An 18,440-nucleotide genomic window follows, 5' to 3' on the forward strand; every position below is an offset into this window, starting at 1 on the left:
TCTCCTCCTCTTCTGAGGCCACACTCAAATTGCCTTTGAAGGTCCCTGCATGGCAGTGTAGGCTTTTTCAAGGCTGCATCTCAAAACTCTTCTGGTCTCTACCATTACTAGGTTCCAAAGCTGTTTTCACATTTTTAGGTTCCTGGTACCAATTTCTGTCTTAAACCATTTGGGCTGCTATAATAAAAATACTATAAAACGGGTGGCTTGAACAGCAAATGTCTAGGAAGATGTTTATTTGCGTTGGGTCTTAGTTGCAGCACGTACACATGAGGCACGTGGGGTTTTTCATCACTGTGCTCGGGCTCTTCCTTGTAGTGCTGGGCTCAGCTGGCCCACAGCACGTGGGCTCTTAGTTCTCTGATCGGGCATTGAACTCACCCACCAAGGAAGTCCCATCAGCCTTTTATCCTCACAATTCTGGAGGCTGGGAAGTCCAACATCAAGGTGCCACCAGACTCGGTGCCTGCTTCACAGACTGTTATTCACAGAGAGGGCAGGAGAACCCTCTGGGGTGTCATTCATAAGGGCACTAACACCATTCACCAGTGCTCCATCCTCATGAGCTTATCACCTATCAAAGGCCCCACCCACCTCTTAATACTATCACATTGGGGGCTGGGATTTCAGCAAATGAATTTTGAGGGGGTGCAAATGTCCAATTCATAGCAGACTCCTTGCCAACACTTGGTATTGCCAATCTTTGTAATTTTAGTTACTCTGGTACGTTTATGGTATTATATTGTGATTTTAATTTGCATCTGATATAATTTTCCTATCGCCTGAATGACTTTCCTGTGCAGATCTGCTGATGAAGGAGTCTCAGAGCTTTTATTTTTATGTGATTCCTTTGATCTCTGTTCTAGGGAATGTATGGTGAGAGATGTATGTATGTTGACTTGCAAGTGGAAGAAGGTGTGAGAAAATGAAAGTGTGGGGTTTGGGTGGTAGTGACCTTGAAGGTCTGTGCTCTTCTACCAGTTCTGCTGAGATAATGCAATTATTCTCTCTCTCTTTTTTTTTTTTCTCTCTTTTTTTTTCTCTCTCTCTCTCTTTTAAAAAAAAATTTAAAAATTATATTTTTGACTGTGTCGGGTCATAGTTCATAACACAGTCTTGTTGGTTGCAGCACACAGACTCTCTAGTTGCAGTGCAGGAGCTTAATTGATTCACAGCACGTGGGATCTTAGTTCCCTGACCAGGGATCGAAAGCCACGTCCCTGCATCACAAGGCAGATTGTTGACAACTGGCCCAGGAGGGAAGCCCTTATGTCTTTTGTTGTTTGGAAGTTCTCCTTGAAGTCTAATGGAAGGTCAGACTGTCATTGTCTTGAGCTGGGGAATCAATGCCATTGCAAGATAAAATAACATGCAGAGAGTTGAAATCAGATGACTTGGAAGCCACTCCACCAGAACCTCAGGCTGTCTTTATTTGATTCATACCAACAACCTCACCCCTTTTAACTTCTGAAGCACTCTCTCAGATACCAGAGAGTAAGTGGAAGGGTAGGAGATGAAACCAGCTGGTATAGGTTCCCTAAACACACCACCGTAGACACTTCTCTTGGTGCAACCAAGAGGGTGGAGGGTTAGAGGTATTAGGACTGCAGAAAGAAGCTGGGATTTAGCACAGCTCCACAGGGAGCCCAGTTTTATCAACCTCTGGCCTCGGATACGGCCATCATGCAGCCTATATGCCCACCCTATCATGGCATCAGGAAAGACGCAGGGCACTGGGTGCGCCCTAGTTAGTAATCTGAAAGTTCCAGAAGTACTATTAAGCTTTCATCAAGCTAACATGGGGTGGCCAGCTTCCAGCTGGATCTCTGCCCCAGGGGTTGCCAAGAGGCGCGGGTCGGGGGGCAACCTCGGGAACTCTCCCTGGACAGCCAGGCACATTTGGAGCTCTCGGCTGGCCTGGCGTGGGCCTTGCTTTCATGGAAGAGTCACTGCTGCCCATCCGGTCGTCGGCTTCAACTCGGCACTCTTGACCCTCTTTCTTGCGCAGGCCAGGCCTGGGTTTGCTTTTCCCTGCGTGGTACGTGTTGCCTCCCACGCAAGGTGCAACGTCGGGTGTCAGAGGCGCTGCAGACCTGCTCTGGCGCTGGCCGCGCCAGGACCAATCTCGATCTGGGGTGCCCTCTGGCGGTGCTCGGTGCCGGACCTGGGCCTCCACGTTGAAGACGCCGTCTCCAGTCGTCGGCGTCGGCGTCGGGCTGGACCTGCCTGGAATGTGCTGGACAGCGCCTGCCAGGCAGCGGGGCTCTGGAAACCATTCTGCCTTGATTATTACCTCTCCTCTCTCCAGGTTCTGCTCTGCGCCTCAAGCTGACGCTGAGGAGACGTGAGACAGCTTTAGCTGCTAGGAGGGCGTGATGGGGGAACCATGGAGAGCCAGGGCAAATCTGTGGGCGTCTATTTGTTGGGCCCAGAGTCATACCTGTCTTTCTGCTCTGAACTAGCCACTGCCCAGAGGAGCTGTACCAGGCTTCTGTCGCTGCTTCTGGATGTTCCCCAACCTCCCCACCATTACAGTTGAGACACCTCCTTTCCTGGATATTGGAGTGTGAGGGGTCCATGGAAGATAGGGGTCACCCAGAGTAGAAGAGGTATTTCTACTGAATGCAATGTGCATGAGAGGAATTCCAGGAAGTTTCTTTTTGCTGGAGTCACCATCTCTGAACCGGAAGGTAGGGGAGTCAGCATGGTGTGGGTGTGGGTGTGGATGGGCTCAGGTTGAGCCCCTGAAAATTGTGGAAACTCTCCATGGCCTCAGCCTCCAAACACAGCTCACAGGAAAAGTCTGGGTGGGCGATGGTGATGTCCATAGCAGGGGAATTAGTACTGATGCCAGAGAGCAGGGGATTCAAGTCACTGACCTCTGTCCTTCCTTGTTAAGCGCGGACTTTCTGGGAGACTTCGATTCAAACCAGCAGCGGTCACAACTGTTGAGGGATACAAGGAATGCGTCAGAGTATTGGATCAGTGGGAAAACATTGGATTTTGGTGTGAGTTCTGTTAGGAGGCTGGAAGCGGGGGCAGCTGCATGCTGGGGCAGGTAGGCAACCAGAGGGGCAATGCCACTTCAGCACCAAGGACTGGACAGCAGCCTCGACAGCCTGGCAAAGCCGAAGGAGTGACGGCTAGTCATTCCAGCCCAACCCCAGTGCGGCTCACTGAGGCTGGCAGTGGAACCCTTTTAGAGAGGCCTGAGCTCCAAGACCTCAGCCTCCAGGGACTCAGAGCCTGGAACCTGGGCTTATGGGGTTGGGACCAGAGCTCCAAAAGAGTTATAGACTCTAGAAATCACATAAATAACCCTTTGTAGCACTTCAGATCACAAATCTTTTTACAGTCACCTCTCTGCCTTGCAATAGCTCGGGAAAGTAGGAACATCTACTCTAACAGACGAGGGAGCTCAGATAGGGTAGCCAGTCTCTCCAAGTCACACAGACAGTGAGGGGTCTGAGCTGAGACTTGAATGGCTGCTTGGGGATGTAGCAGATTCATCCCTACAGACTGTGACAGTGGAGTGGGGCCCTTGTAGTAAGGAGATCCTGAGGGCTGATGGATCAATGCAAAGGGGTTAGGGTTAGGATTAGGCGGTGAGGGTGACTTATGACCCCAAGACAGCACTGCACGTGTGGAGTGGGAAGCCTGGTAAAGCTGGACAGTGCTCAGGGCTTTGAAGAGGAGCAAGGCTCCCAATAAAATGTGACTTTGTCTATTCCTAAAGCCCAAGGTGGCATTCAAGCCCTTTTCTGGACCAGGATCTGCACCTTTGGGCCAGAGGTCACTTATCTGTTCCCTGGCCAATCAGTCCCACCCAGGGATTCTCCCTCCTGCCTTCACTCTAAGCCTTAAGCTCCCAGAGACAATGCCTGCTAATCCCTGGGTGTTCCCAGCCCAGCATCTGGGAAGCACAGGGCTCATAGAGCTCAATAAACATTTGTCAGTGGCCAAGGCTTGTCTTCCTTTCCTGTGAGAAAAATGGTCGGGAAGGGCACATGTGTGTCACATGGTCTAGCTGAGTCTGGTTTGGCCAGAGTGTGGAATTCTCATTTGCTGTGCTTAGTTGCTCAGTCGTGCCTGACTCTTTACCATGCCATGGACTGTGGCCTGCCAGGCTCCTCTGTCCATGGGGATTCTCCAGGCCAGAATACTGGGGTGGGTACCCTTTCCCTTCTCCAGGGGATCTTCCCAACCCAGGGATGGAACCCAGGTCTCCCGCATTGCAGGCGGATTCTTTTCCAGCTGAGCCACCAGGGAAGCCCAAATGAGATGTGTGGGGAGAACCCAATACCCATGCAATACTGAGAAAGTCCAAAGTAGGAGATAAAGGGCATTTAGTCCCACCTATTCTTTTTAGGTACATGCAGAGCAACAGGGCTGGAGAGTGACAATGACTTGCTGAAAGTCACGTAGCGGCGTAGGGACAGGCACAGGGCTATATAACAAGTTCTTCCAAGACGTGACCTAATCAGGGAGTGAAAGCCACTCAGTTGTGTCCCACTCTTTGCGATCCGATGGACTATATACAGTCCATGAAATTCTCCAGGCCAGAATATTGGAGTGGGTAGCCGTTCCCTTCTCCAGGGGAGCTTCCCAACCCAGGGATCGAACCCAGGTCTCCCGCATTACGGGCGGATTGTTTACCAACTGAGCCTCAAGGGAAGCCCTAAACAGGGAGTACCCCTGACAATGGGCTCTGGATGCGTATCGAGTGCATCGACTTTCTACTTCTCAGGCCTGGAACGAGGAGCGGGATTAATCGATTGCTTTTGTCGGCCAGTAAGTGCTGCACGCTGATTGGTCCTGGTTGAGGAAACGGAAGAAAGGGCGTGCACGTGGGGCGAGGGGGCCCGGGGCTGGCGGGGGAACGCGTCCCGGGAGAGACCATGGCGTCGCTCAGCTGCGGTACTGCCGTCTGCGTTGTCTGTTTGGAGAAGCCCAAATACCGCTGCCCCGCCTGCCGCGTGCCCTAGTGAGTGCCGGGGGTCGCGGGGCAGGGGACGGGCGCGGGGCGGCGGGAGCGTCCGCTCCGCGTTCGGAGCTGACGCGGCCTGTGCCTTTGTTTTTGCAGCTGTTCCTTGCCCTGCTTCCGGAAGCACAAAGGTAAGGCCCCCTTCTTCGTGGGCCGCAGCGCCCTCTCCCGCTGCGGCCTCGGGGACGTGGGCCCCGGGCCCGGCTATCACCCTGTCATCAGCCTTGCAACGCCCGACCCTGGGGACCGCCTCCCACCCACCGTGGGCAGGCGGATACCTCTTCCTACGAGTGCGCCTCCACTTGATGGACAATCAAAAACCTTTCCTCTGCCCCACTTTCCCTTCTGCGTCCCATCTGTTTTTGTTTTTTTTTTTAAAGTCTTTGGCTTTTGCCCCCAAAGCCTCCCCTAGCTGTGCCTTCCTCGTAGTGTTCAGCTCCGCGTCGTTTGGCAGAAGCTGCTCTGGTTGAGGTTAACGACGTTTTCTTTCTTAATTTTAAGTGATGTCTTGATAGAAACGGGGAGGGACACCAGTTAACGGTAAGGAGCAACGTCCCTGGCTCACTGTTGTCAAGTCTACATTTTAAGTTTTTCTCTCTCCGGCGCCTCTTCTCAGTCTTCAGGGGCCCTTCCCCTAGCCCCCCCTCTCTCAGTGACTTTTCTGTTAAAGTTCTTCATTGGTGGTTTGCCTCTAGTTTTAGCCCCTCCAGGCTCTGATTTTACAGCACCACCGTCCCGCTCCAGCTTTTTTTTTTTTTAACCCTAATGTCTCCGGAGCACTTTCAAAAAAAAAAAAAAAAAAAACCCTTTCCTCTCAAAATAGGAAAGAAGTAGAACTGCTTTCTGGAATAGTTTGGGAGCTGTGTCTGGAATGCTTCTCTGGTCCTGCAGCCCTGTGAGGCCCCTCCGAGACCCCCTAGGGCAATCTGGGTAATTTTTCTGATACACAGATTTGAGCAGTTCACTCCTGTGTTGAAAACTCCAGCCTCTATGTTAGTATGTTTTTTGGCGGGGGGGCGAGGGGAATGCTGCGTTGGTTCTTGTTTGCTGCTAAGGGGCTTTCTCTAGTTGCTGTGACGGTGTTTGCTCTTTAGTTGCAGTGCTTGGGCTTAGCATCGCAGTGGCTTCTCTTATTGGCGGGGCACCCGCTCTAGGGTACATGGGCTCAGTAATTGCGGCCCACAGGCTTCATTGCCCTATGGCATGTGGCATCTTCTCAGACCAGGGATTGAACTGGTGTCCCCTGCATTAGAAGGCGGATTCTTAACCACTGGACCACAGGGAAACCCTGCTTGCTTTGTTCTTATTTAAAAAAATTTTTTTAATTGAAGTATAGTTGATTTACAGTGTTTCAGGTATACAGCAAAGTGATTCAGTGATCTGTATCCTTTTTTGTTTTTTTTTTTTTATTATAAGTTATTACAAGGTAATGAATATAGTTCCCTATGATATACTTTCCTTGGTGGTTCAGTGGTAAAGAATCTGCCTGCCAATGCAGGAGACATGGGTTAATTCCCTGAGTTGGGAAGATCTGCTGGAGAAGGAAATGGCAACCCACTCCAGTATTCTTGCCTGGGACATCCCATGGACAGAGAAGCCTGGCGGGCTACAGTCCATGGGGTCGCAAGAGTCAGCTACCACTTAGCAACTAAATGAAACAATAATATACCTTAGGCCCATGTTGTTTATCTATTTTATACATAGTAGTGTGTTTCTGTTAATCCCATATTCCTAATTTATCCCTCCTCACCCCTTCTCCTTTGGACCTTTGGAAATTTGTTTTCTGTGTCTGAAGTCTGTTTCTGTTTTGTAAATAAATTCATTTGTATCATTTTTTAAGATTCTATGTATAAGTGATATCATGATGATTTGTCTTTCTCTGACTTAACTTCACTAGGTATCATAATCTCTAGGTCCATGTATGTTGCTGCAATGACGACATTTCATCTTTATGGCTGAGTAGTATTCTGCCATGTATGTATACACCACATCTTCCTTACTCATTTCTCTGTTGATGCACATTTAGGTTGCTTCCATGTCTTGACTATTATAAATAGTGCTGCTATGAACATTGGGGTGCATGTATCTTTTCAAATTCGAGGTTTTCTGGATATATGCCCAGGAATGGGATTGAGGGCTATGGTAACTATTTTTAGTTTTTTGGAGACTCTTCATACTGTTTTCCATAGTGGCTACACCAATTTACATTCCCACCAACTGTGTAGGAGGGTTTCCTTTTTTCCATATACTCTGCAGCATTTATTATTTGTAGATTCTTTTTTTTTTTTTTTGGCTTACTGAATTATTATAAGGCGAACACCACCCGGGTCAAGAAAGTAAAACTTGGACTTCCTGGTGGTTCCGTGGATAAGAAGCTGCCAGTGAATGCAGGGGACACAGGTTCTACCCCTTGGAGCTTCTAAGCCCATGCACGACAACTCCTGAGCCCACATTGTGGAAGCTCTGCTCTGCAACAAGAGAAGCCACTGCAATGAGAAGCCCGTGCATTGAAAGAGTAGCCCCTGCCTGTTGCAACTAGAGAAAGTCCATGTGTAGCAATAAAGACCGAGTGCAACCAAAATAAAATAAAAATAAATAATGTATATATTTTTAAAAATATAAAAAAAAATGCCTATCAGTGCAGGGGCAGTGTGTGCCACCCCTGGTCTCTGAAGTTTCCATATACCTCGGGGCAACTGAGCCCACTGAAGCCTGTGTGCCCTAGAGCCTGTGCTTTGCAGCAGGAGAGTAGCCCCCACTTGGTGCAAGGAGAGATAAGCCCTTGGAGCAAGAAAGACCCAGCACATCCAAAGATAAAAAAGTTTTTTAAAAAGAAAATAGAACTTTGCCATTCACTCCAGAAACTCCTCCACATGCCCTGCCCTGACCCACTGCTCTCACTTCCTATAAATGACCCCTCTATTGACCTTTATAGCAATCACGTCTTTGCTTTTCCAGTTTTATTATGCAAGTATGTATCCTGAAAGAGTATTGTTTCCTTGGCTTCTTAATTCCCTGACCAGGGATTGAACATAACCTAACCTAACCTAACCTAACCAAAAGCACCGAGTCCCAACCACTGGACTGCCAGGGAATTCCCCCAAAATGTGATATTTTTTTAAGTCTCTTTTAATTTGTAAATTGCTCCTCCATCCTTTGTTATTATCTTTTTTTTTTTTTTAAACAATTTCTCTGTGGAAGAATTCAAGCCATTTGACTTGTAGAATTCCCCACGGTCTGGGTTTTGCTGATTGCAAACTCATGCTGCAGTTAGGCATACTCCTCAGTCCTCTATTTCTTAAAAACTGACAGATTAGACACTGGATCAGAGCTCAGGGTCAGTCTCTGGCAAAACTACAGCTGGTCTTAGGCACAACTATAGATGGCGCATAATGTCTGGTGGTCTTTTTTAATTGAAGTATAGTTGATTTACAGTGTTATTAATCTCTGTACGGCAGAGTGACTCAGTCATGCACATACATAGCACTCTTTTTTCTTTATGTTCTTTTCTCTTGTGGTTTATCATAGGATACTGACTCTAGTTCCCTGTGCTATTTAGTAGGACCTTCTTGTTCATCCATTCTCCCTCTGATAGTTTGCATCTGCTAACCCAAACCTCCCGCTTAATCCTTCCCCCAGCCCCCGCCCCCTCGGCAACTACCGGTCTGTTCTCTATGTCCAGGAGTGTGTTGCTGTTTCATAGGTAGGTTCATTTGTGTCATTTTAGAGTCCACATAAAGGTGGTATGGTATGAGACAGACTTGCGTCTTGGAGGCGGCTTCCTCCTCTTGTGCCCCATCGTCCTGCCAGGCCTGCTTTGCCCATCAGCTGCCAGTTGCTCATCACCACCTCCTTGCACCTGACGCTGATCACTCAAGGGTCGGCTGCAGCCACGGGCCTTTCCTTCTGCCCGGAATGCTCTTTCCAGCTGGCAGCACCTCCCCGTCTCGTCTCCCCTCCCTCTTGGGTGACTTGGATCAGACTCTCCTTATCTCGTCCATCTCTCTGTCCTGTGTGAGGCGGAACCCCTCCCAGGTGGGCCTGGTGAGTTTCATGTGCGGACTCCCAGTGGCACGTGGTACCTGCACATTCGGTATCTGAAACTGCTGAGAACACAGTTTGCGGCTAACTGAAGTCAGTGTGTTACTGAGTCATGGTGAAGTCTCTGTGGGATTAGGCAGGACAGGGAGGATGGAGACAGGCCCCAGGGGAGCGTGAGGCAGGCCCCTTGACGGAATCTCTCACTTCCTCTCCTTCATCCCCCACCCAGGCCCTTACCCCCTACATAGGCTTCCCCATGGATGCTGGATGCTGGATGCTGGCTTGGGGGAGTGGTGCAGCCTTGTCACTCACACGGAGGTGATGTACACCTGAGTTTCGTGTCTTTTCAGAGCAGTGCAAGCCTGCAACTGGTCCTGTCGAGAAAAAAATAAGATCAGCTCTTACTGCAAAAACTAAAAAGCCTGTGGAAAATGAAGGTGGGTTGGTTGACTGCAAACACACAAACCGAGTAAAGGGTTTCAAATAGGATATGTGGAAAGAGGAGACGGGACTCATGGGCTGGGGCCAGGCGTCAGGTTCATCAGGAGCAGCAGCTTCCTCAGCCCTGTGCACCGGGGCCAGGAGCACAGGTCGGCACGGGTGGTGATGTGGGGTCGCCTGAAGATTCAGGAGAAGGACGGGGAGCAGGGGGAAAGGCCACAGCTGTGGTTTGGGGTGAGCGGTGGACCCTGCTGGCAGGAGCCGCCTCCAGTCACGGCTTCGGGTCTCCCTCCCTGGGCCTGGCGGGGATTCACCTGACCTGGACCTGCATGGCGTGCTGCCTTTGACCTTGCTACTACTCCTGGCGGCCCTCAGAGCTTGCAGCGCGAGTGTGCTGCCGTCCTCCCCATTCATCTAGCGTTTTCTTTTTTTAAAAAGAAAACTATATTTTTTCCGGTATTGAGTCTTGGTTGCTGTGTGCAGGCTTTCTCTAGTTGCAGAGAGCGGTGGCCTCGCTCGTGGAGCACAGGCTGTTGGGTGATCAGGCTTCAGTGGTTACGGCTCTTGGGCTCCAGAGCGCAGGCTCTGTAGTTGTGGCGCAGCGTACGGGATCTTCCTGGCCCAGGGATTGAACCTGTGTTCCTTGCATTGCAAGGCAGATTCTTAACCACTGGGCCACCAGGCAAGCCCCACGTACCCTTTCTTTAACTCCTCCTGCGCACCTTGTATCATGCTGGACTCTGAAGATAGCCCCTCCCGGTGCCACCGAAAAGGTATTGAGCAGTCAGAGCGAGGGGATGGCCCACTTCTGCCCTTTGAGAAACTTCCTTATTGGGTTCAGAAGTTTCCGCCCATGCCGAAAGCACAGGGGAGTCCTGTCCGTGGGTTTTTACAGACAGGGCTGGAGCCATAGTGAGCAGAGGTGGGGTAGGAAGAATTGGAAAATAAGGCCCTAATCCCAAACATAGTTTAAGTGTGTGAACACTAGGATGCATTTGTTAAAGTCACCAGGTCTTCACTTTCCTAAAATAAGTGTTGGTATAGTCACAAATTCCTGAGAGGAGGTGGTTTTGTCTGTGCCCACTTGCATTATCTCTATTCTTGTGTGTGTGCACACACATTTTTTATTTACTGGAGTTGTTAAACTCTGGCACCCAGCTTTCCTTTCTGGTCATAATCAGGTGGCTGTGTTATGTTCCTTAGATGATGACGACGACTCTGTGGCTGATTTTCTCAATAGTGACGAGGAAGAGGACAGAGTGTCTTTGCAGAATTTAAAGAACTTAGGTAAGTCTGCAAGTAAGACAATTTTTTAGCTAAGTCTGTGCAGGTAAAATAACTTTTGCTTAGGTGAATGGCATTAAGATGTTTACAGAGGTAAAAAAGAATAAGGTCCTGACAGCATTTAACGTGGAAACCATCTGATATGCTGACCTCACCTTATTTGAACATGTGTGCTCAGTCATATCTGATTCTTTGCGACCCCCTGAACTGTAGCCCACCAAGTTCCTCTGTCCGTGGACTTTTCCAGGCAAGAATACTGGAGTGGGTTGCCATTCCCTTCTCCAGGCGACCTTCCTGACCCAGGGACTGAACCCACATCTCATGTCTCCTGTGTCGGCCGGTGGATTCTTTACCACTGTCGGCACCTGGGAAGCCTCACCTCATGTGAAATGCTGGGTGAGGGGGTGCAGCATGCTTGCTGTTTATTAGGTTTGGAACCTTTGGCTTTCAGCTGTCTCTGCCTGCATCCCCTAGAGCTCAGCTTGGCTCTCCTCACTGTTCATTTTAAGGGGAGTCTGCAGCGCTGAGGAGCTTACTGCTCAACCCGCACCTCAGACAGCTGATGGTCGAGCTCGATCGGGCAGATGACAAGGCCAAGCTTATGCGAGCCTGCATGCAGGAGCCCTTGTTTGTGGAGTTCGCTGACTGCTGCTTGAGGATCGTGGAGCCGTCTCAGAACGAGGATCCTTAAGGTGGATGACTGTGCTGCCTGCTCCTCCCGGGAGGCCATCACATGTGGGCGGCGCGGCCAGGACTCAGGAGGGCCCCCCAGCCCCCTCCAGCACTGCGGGCTGGGGTGCAGGCAGGTGGAGGTACTCACGGTGGCAGACCCGTATGGACAGAAAACTCGACGTTCAAATGGTGGTTTTTAAGTGTTTTATTTTTGATACAGTTAAAGACATAAATATTTACTGAGTTTCCACACCCATTTGAGTGAAAACTTGCTCAGTGTCTCTAAATAAAATTACAGTGTGGTGGTTCTTTGGTATATTGCATTGATCATTCTTGATTTATAATCTAGTTGCTTGAAATTAAATTATAATCAAATATTTAAATAGTAAGGTGTTGTTCCTTTTAAAGGAACTCAAGGCAGAGATTCCCCCAGCTGCAATTTTAGAGCTGATTTCAAGCTGACTTTGCCTGTGGGGTTGGAAGGGTGGGGTGCCCGCTGTAGTGATGGCCAGCACTGCTGAGTTGGCTGTGTGAAGGTGGTGACGGCCCTGACGTTTCCTAATCCTGGTTTGGTTGCTGCCAACCCTGACACCCGTCAGGGTCAGGGGGTGCGTACACTGCCGCCCCAGGCCACTGGTGCAGCCGCTGGCCCACCTGCAGGCTGGAGCCACAGCTCCCCGAGTGCGCTCGGGGTCTCTGTGGGAGTCATCTGGCAGCCGGGTGTTGATTACATGTCCCTGGCGAGGCCGCTGGCAGGAAAAGGCCTTGTGGAAACAGGCATAGGGGGTGGCCCGGCCGGGTGAGGCTGAGAGGGCAGAAGAGGTCACACGTGGCCCAGCCTGTGTCTTTCCAGCAGGATCTGATTGAAGCCAGTAACGCTGTCGGGCGAGGGTCCAGGGCAGGTGTCAGCATAACGCAGCGGAGACTTTCTGCAGTGAAACCTGATCGAGCCCTGGGGAGAGAGACGCGGCTCAGCCCCAGCTCCCGGGAGGTTGAAGGGACCTCTCGAGCGAGGCTGGGAGTGCAGGGAGGTGGGGACACCCGAGGACCCGAGGGAGTCACAGCAGAGGCAGGACTGACTTAGTGTGCTTTTCCCCTTATTTTAAAACGGTAGCAAAGCCCAAAACAGTATTAAAGACAAAGTGTCACATCCACTCAGCGTGAGATAGATGAGGAAATGCTAGGAGGGAGCTCTCCCCTGCTAAGAATATCACCTGTCTCAGTCTTAGGACTGCTTAAAGCTGGAAGATCAAAGAGCTGCACTTCTGTTTACACTCTGGCGGGCCTGTGTGTTGTCATGGCGATTTTATCCAGATTATGTCCTATAGGAATTCCTCTGGTAGGAAATGCAGTGTTTCTTTCCTTATGCCTTGTGTCACTTAATCCTTGTAAAAGGCAGGCCCTTGTCTGTGCTCGCTGCCTCTTCCCCTGGCGGCTGCCCACGATATAAAATCTTGGACCACTGACTCACGTGCTTGTCAGGAATAGGATAAACCAAAGAATACAAGCGAGGGGAGAGTGTGTGTTAGTCTCGCCCAGTCGTGTCCAGCTCTTTGCCACCCCATGGACTGTAGCCTGCCAGGCTCCTCTGTCCCTGGGATTTTCTAGGCAAGAATAGTGGAGTGGGGTGCCACTTCCTCCTCCAGGGGATCCCAACCCAGGGAATGAGCCGGGGTTTCCTGTATTGCAGGGGATTCTTTACCGTCAGAGCTGCCAGGGAAGCCCAAGTAGGGGAAGCGTGGTGCTAAATCCAGCGCCATTGGAGGGGAAAAAGCTGCTGTTACCATGACCAATTTTTTTGGAAGTAGGACTAAATTAAAGATGACTCAGAAGAGATGCTAGAACACTTAGAGGCAGCTTTTTAAAAGTGAAAGGGCTTTGGAAAACCCTAATTGTAATGATGGGAACGACCCGACTGCTGCCAGCTGGGATGCGCAGGGGTTCGGAGGCCTTCATCTCAGCCACAGTCCTGCTCCTGCTGTGACCCCTGGGCTCTGCCCCCCACCCCACAGTGGGGCGGTCAGGATGCCGCCCCCATCGCATGGCCCACCTGAGGCAGTGCTCGGATGGACAGGACTCCGGCTTGTTCTTGGGCCGTCTGGACAGCGCAGCTCCTGGGGCTGCCCACGGGGAGCTGGAGGCAGGCGAAGACCACCAGCTTCCTCTGAAAGCCATGCATGCCCACCGCCGCATTGGCCAGGGCCAGTCCCAGGGGCCAGAGCCGGGTTATTGCGCCCTGGAGCCTGGTCTGAGCCGGGGGCAGTGGGCTGGAGCTTGGGGAGCAGGAAGTTTGAGATGAGTGTTTTTCTTCCACACCATCCAGTTCTTCAGAAGCAAGGAAGGCCATTCTGATCTTAAAAAAGAACACCACATCATAGCTTTCTCTTAATGGAAAACAGAACCCGAAAGTCTCTTCAGTGATTCGCCCTGAACAAGGTGAGCTGAAGGGCGCCTGGCTGGATGCGGCACAAGCCTGTACCCAGGGCGACTGTGCTGAGGCTGCACATACTGTTAAAAAATAACAGCCTTTGGGGTGTGCTCAGAGCAGGGGGCCTGAAGAAATGGCTGTTTATAACACACCCGACAGGAACCTGGGTTCAGTGTGACGCGGGGCACAAACGTGTGGCCTTCCTGTGAGCAGAAACCCGGCTCGTGTCCCCTGCACCTCCATGTGGCTGCTGGCGGGGCCAGTGCTGGAAGGAGGGCCGCAGCACGTGCTGGGGGAGCTTGCCCCCGGAGCCTGTCCGGTCCATGCCTGGGTGGGCCAGGGGTGGTCTCATAAACGCTCTGAACCTCTCATTTCAGGGAGAAAGAGAGATTCCAACTGTATGCGATTCTGCAAAAGGCAAAACTCTGGAGACAGTAAAAAGATGAGTGGTTGTCAGGAGTTTGCAGAGAGGAATGTACAGAGCACAGAAGTTTTCATGAGCAGTGAAAGTGCTCTGAGTGACATTACAGTGATGGATATATGTGGTCATACTTTTGTCCAAACCCATAGAATATGCAACACTGCTCTGCTCATTAAAGTGAACCCTAAGGTCAACTGGGGATGTTTTGATTATGTGTCAATGCAGTCATCCTTGGTCTAAAAAGAAAGAAAGAAGAGGTACTGTTCTGTTGATAATGGCTGTTCATGTGAGGGGAGGGAGAATATGAGGAATTTCTGTACGTTCCTGTCAAGTTTTATTGTAAACCTAAAACTGCTTTAAAAAAGAAAAAGATCTCCAAAAAAAAAAATTTAACACTCAGGGTAGACATTTTCGGCAAAACTTGTTTCACTTTTATGTATGTATACATATTATATATGTGTGTGTTTGTTGGATTGTGAAATAAAATGTATTTTTTTTTAGATCAAAGAAGCCTGCAGACCATTGTGGTTAATTATACTGGCAAATAAAAGCACAAATTAACCTCAAAAAAAAAAAATACCCTCCTTATTGAGATCTAATTGATACACTGTAAAATTCGTGCTTTTAAAGCGTAAGGCTCTATGAGTCCTAGTGTGTCCCCGGGGTGGCTCGGGCCCCTCTGTGTCACAGCCGTCCTGCTGTGTGGCTGGTGCGGGGCCCACATCACTCGTGAGGCCGCCTGCCCCGCGAGAAGGGCCAGCGCCCGGCCCGCTCTGACCTCCGGCTCAGCACTCACCCTCCACTCCCGCCACGCACGCTTGATGACTGTGGCAGCCGCATGCAGCCGCTGGACGTGCTTCCGAGTCAGCCAGGAACGGACGGCTGAGGGTTTTGTCCAGAAACAGGAAACAAGAGTGACATGCTGGTTAGAGCTCTTGGTTAACCAGGCCACGTCAACGCCAGAGCTGCTGTAAACACGGGAATGAACGGCGGCAGCCGCGGGAGGTCAGAGGCTGAGTGAGCGTGATGTGGACCTGGCTCTGAAAAACAGCGCTCAGACCTGGAGGCAGGTGCCTACAGCCAAGGGGAAGCTGCCACCTCCCACCTTGGGCAACGCCCAGGGAACACGAGGGGTCTGAACTATCTGCATCTTTTAAAACGACCTCTTTTTGGAAGCCCTTGTTTGAATTTGCTCGCTCGCTGTATGAACCCATGAAGGACACCACCACACACCCACAGCTGGTGAAGGTCATAGCTACTGGATGTGAGACTGATCATGGGGAATTTTTAATTTTCTCCTTTTGAAATACACATTTTCTGATTTTTGGGTACAGTCATTCAGAAAAAGGGCTATTTGGTAAAGTCATTTGAAAGTCACCAGTTATCTCATCAACCCAGATAGTTTTGCAGTATCCTTAATATTTTTCAGGCCCAAACACACCTTAGGAAGGTGGCATCACCTTGCTGTGTGGCTCATCATCCAGGTTTAAGCATCATATTGGAAGTGGGGTTTCCATGAAACTAAAAATATTCTTCAAAAACACTTCTTAGGTGGATCACAAGGATGGGTCCATAACGTAGCCATGACTCCACCGTCTGTCAGATATTGGGTTTCTAGTATTTTTGCTTTTCAAAGTGAGGCTGTGTCGTGGTTCATACATTGCTTCCTTGTTTGATCAGATCTTATTGGTTTTTACCTTCTTAAGCTCAATAAGCCCAGGAACCCAGGTGATGATGAGAGTTGTCATCAAGGGGAAAAATACAAATATAGCTAGCTAGGATTGGGGTGGGTGGGAATTAAGGCAACTTCTGAGCCTCTGCCACCTATAGAGCACCCTTACTTTGGGTGGGACGTGGTCTGCACTGAACTGGGGGTGCTCTGGGTGAGCTGGACAGGGAATTCGAGGCCCAGCATACCATGGGGGACATGCAGTTAACATCTAGAGGCTGGGACACAGTCCGCTTTGGTCTGTGGGGGCTCTAGAAGCAACGTCTCAAGGGACACAGGTGTCCCGTGGGATCGTGTGCAGGTGCAGAGACAGCCGCCCCCAGGCCCACCTGCTGGCCGTGACTGAGGGCCGTGTGCCCCGGGCCCCGCTCCTACCTGCCTGGATGAGCACAGCCGCCCGCCTCTGCCTGGCCTGCGTGCGGCACCGGTGTCTCCTCCAGCCACGCTGGATGTGGCGGGCACACTGCTCCAGCACCTGGGCACGCCTGCGCTCCAGGAGCTCCAGCTGGGGGAAGGGTGTCCGCTGAGGTCCTCGGCCTCCCGTGCTCCCCGTCCTCCACCCGGGCCCGTGGCCACCAGCTCCTCACCCCAGCCCCACTTACCGTGGAGTCAGTCATGAACACCTTGGTCCTGCCGCAGTGCAGCGGGGCTGGCAGCACGTGGAGGATGTCCTGGAGGAGGCCCTGCAGCATGGCCGGCTCAGTGCATGGAGGCCACTCTGAGATGGAGACAGGGCCCGTCAGCGCATCACCATCCCCTCAGTGTCCCCGACGTGCCACAGGCTTCCTTCCCGCTGCACAAGTGTCTCAACATCCCTTCCTTCCTTTTGGGGAGGAGGCTGGAGTGGGCCTCTTCTCATCGTCCCCCAGGCTGTCCCGAGGGATCTCGGGGTCCCCCTGGAGGCTGTGCCCTGCACTGGCTGGCAGCCCCCACCCCGGAGGTCCCCTAGGGCAGGGGGCACTTGGCACCTAGACACCCTTGCTGCTTTACCAGCCTGTTTCCAAGGCCCCAAACATGCTGAGGGCCGCACAGGGCAGCCCGGCCTCCCCCTCTACCCCTGAGCCCTCCCGCCATGGATGGAAAGTGGAGAACAGACCCCAGACCCCAGCGGGGGCCCTGCCTGCCCCCCACACCTGGCAGGGCAGCTCCTGCAGACAGAGGGTTTACCTGAGGGCTCTGACCACCTTTAGCTGCCCAGGGCCTCTCTGGAGACAGCGGTGGCCAGAGGAGACGCCGCAGATGAGAAACAGCAGCAAAGTCGACCAGGGGCTCGGGGGGCTTTGGGCAAGAGACAGAACAGGAGAGCACCACAGGGAGAAGCGGGGAGAGGTGGGGAGAAAGGATGAAAGGAGAGTGGGAAAACTGCCCGAGAGATGGGAGATGCGAAGCAAAACTGTGCCTGCGGGTGCAGGGCCCTGGGGGTGGGCTGTGGGAGTGCGTGTACTGGGGGGACTCGCCCCATCCTTGGCCTTTGCCCAGGGTCTTCACACCGGCTCTCACTGTCTCAGTGATGCCATGTGCGACAGACACCCCCCCGTAGAGCAGGCCTCTCTCGACATCCTCCCGGCCGGGCCTGGCCTGGCAGCTGCCCCAGAAAGAAAGCCCTTTTCCGACCTCTCTTCCCCGCTGGCTGGGCCTGGCTAATCCTTTCCTCCCTACATCGAATCCAATGCTCGCCAAGTCTGACCAATTTCTTTCCAACATTTCCCAACTGTGCCCACATCTACAGCCTCTCTCCCCTCTGGCCACCCAGGGTCCCACCGGCAGTGACCTCTGGAAAGCCCCAGGCTGGTATCACCCCCTCCCTTCCTGGAAGTGCCTCCCATCTATCTGGAGAATGTCCGGCTTCTGGGACTGGGACTGCCTGCCCCCAGCCTCGCCTCCCACTGTCCTCTATCCCCAGGAGCCAGCAACCTTCAACCGCCCAGAGCTCCTCACACACATGGTGCTGTCTCCTGTCCATGGAGTGCCTTCACCTGGCTAGTCCTACCTCACCTGAGATGCCACCTCCTCCAGGAAGCCTTCCTGGTTCATACCTCGTAGACCACCCAAAGCATCCTGTTTCTGCCTCGCCACTTTCCTCACTGCTTAACTGCCTTCTTTTAGTCTCTTTCTCCCACTGGACCAAGAGCCCCATGAGGGCAGGACTGTCGTTACTCATCTCTGAAGCCCCAGGCCCTTGCCCTGAGATGGTCCAAGTAGGTGCTCAGGGAACTGGGTGAACAGATGACTGGCCAGTGGGTGCCCTCACCTGAGTGCCCTCCATCTAGACACAGGCCATGGGGGCCGGGGGTTGTGGCTGGACGGAGCCTTCTCAGTAACTTGTACCGCTCCAGGAAGTTCCGGTGAGAGACCCTGAAGCCGAGGCAGGTGGAAGGAGAAATAGAGTGGCCAGCGGTGAGTCGGCATCACTGTTTACGCTGCTCAACCACCTGTGAGA

The 18,440-nt window shown here is 51.8% G+C and overlaps 2 protein-coding genes and 1 pseudogene across 7 annotated transcripts in view; 2 read left to right on the forward strand and 1 right to left on the reverse strand.

Annotated features, from left to right (window-relative positions):
• The first annotated feature begins 4,823 nt into the window (after positions 1-4,823).
• Positions 4,824-11,738, forward strand: ZNHIT3 (zinc finger HIT-type containing 3). The gene is made up of 5 exons (XM_043902949.1): positions 4,824-4,984; positions 5,084-5,115; positions 9,376-9,462; positions 10,670-10,753; positions 11,260-11,738. The coding sequence occupies exons 1-5, from the start codon at positions 4,899-4,901 to the stop codon at positions 11,439-11,441; spliced, it is 471 nt and encodes a 156-aa protein (XP_043758884.1). The 5' UTR covers positions 4,824-4,898; the 3' UTR covers positions 11,442-11,738.
• The window catches only part of MYO19 (myosin XIX), a 49,931-nt gene continuing 43,102 nt past the window's right edge, over positions 11,612-18,440 (reverse strand). For 5 of the 6 annotated variants that reach the window (XM_043902916.1, XM_043902918.1, XM_043902915.1 and 2 more), the window contains 6 exons: positions 18,252-18,355; positions 16,603-16,718; positions 16,376-16,505; positions 15,068-15,153; positions 13,473-13,775; positions 11,612-12,374 (listed from right to left, as the gene is read on the reverse strand). In XM_043902916.1, the coding sequence (XP_043758851.1) occupies positions 12,246-12,374; positions 13,473-13,775; positions 15,068-15,153; positions 16,376-16,505; positions 16,603-16,718; positions 18,252-18,355 (868 nt within the window). In that variant the 3' untranslated portion in view covers positions 11,612-12,245. Of the gene's footprint in view, positions 12,375-13,472; positions 13,776-15,067; positions 15,154-16,375; positions 16,506-16,602; positions 16,719-17,167; positions 17,279-18,251; positions 18,356-18,440 lie in introns of those variants that run through there. The other variant, XM_043902920.1, reaches the window with a different exon arrangement.
• LOC122695935 lies at positions 13,953-14,076 on the forward strand (annotated as a pseudogene).

Source organism: Cervus elaphus, chromosome 5, assembly GCF_910594005.1.
Source record: "Cervus elaphus chromosome 5, mCerEla1.1, whole genome shotgun sequence".
NCBI lineage: Eukaryota > Metazoa > Chordata > Mammalia > Artiodactyla > Cervidae > Cervus > Cervus elaphus.

What these genes read in the sequence shown, in the direction of transcription:
- ZNHIT3 (XM_043902949.1), top strand. Translation starts at nt 4,899, where the DNA reads ATGGCGTCGCTCAGCTGCGGTACTGCCGTCTGCGTTGTCTGTTTGGAG. An exon ending in CCCGCCTGCCGCGTGCCCTA is followed by an intron (nt 4,985 to 5,083) that starts GTGAGTGCCGGG and finishes TTGTTTTTGCAG; the next exon opens with CTGTTCCTTGCCCTGCTTCC. An exon ending in GCAGAATTTAAAGAACTTAG is followed by an intron (nt 10,754 to 11,259) that starts GTAAGTCTGCAA and finishes GTTCATTTTAAG; the next exon opens with GGGAGTCTGCAGCGCTGAGG.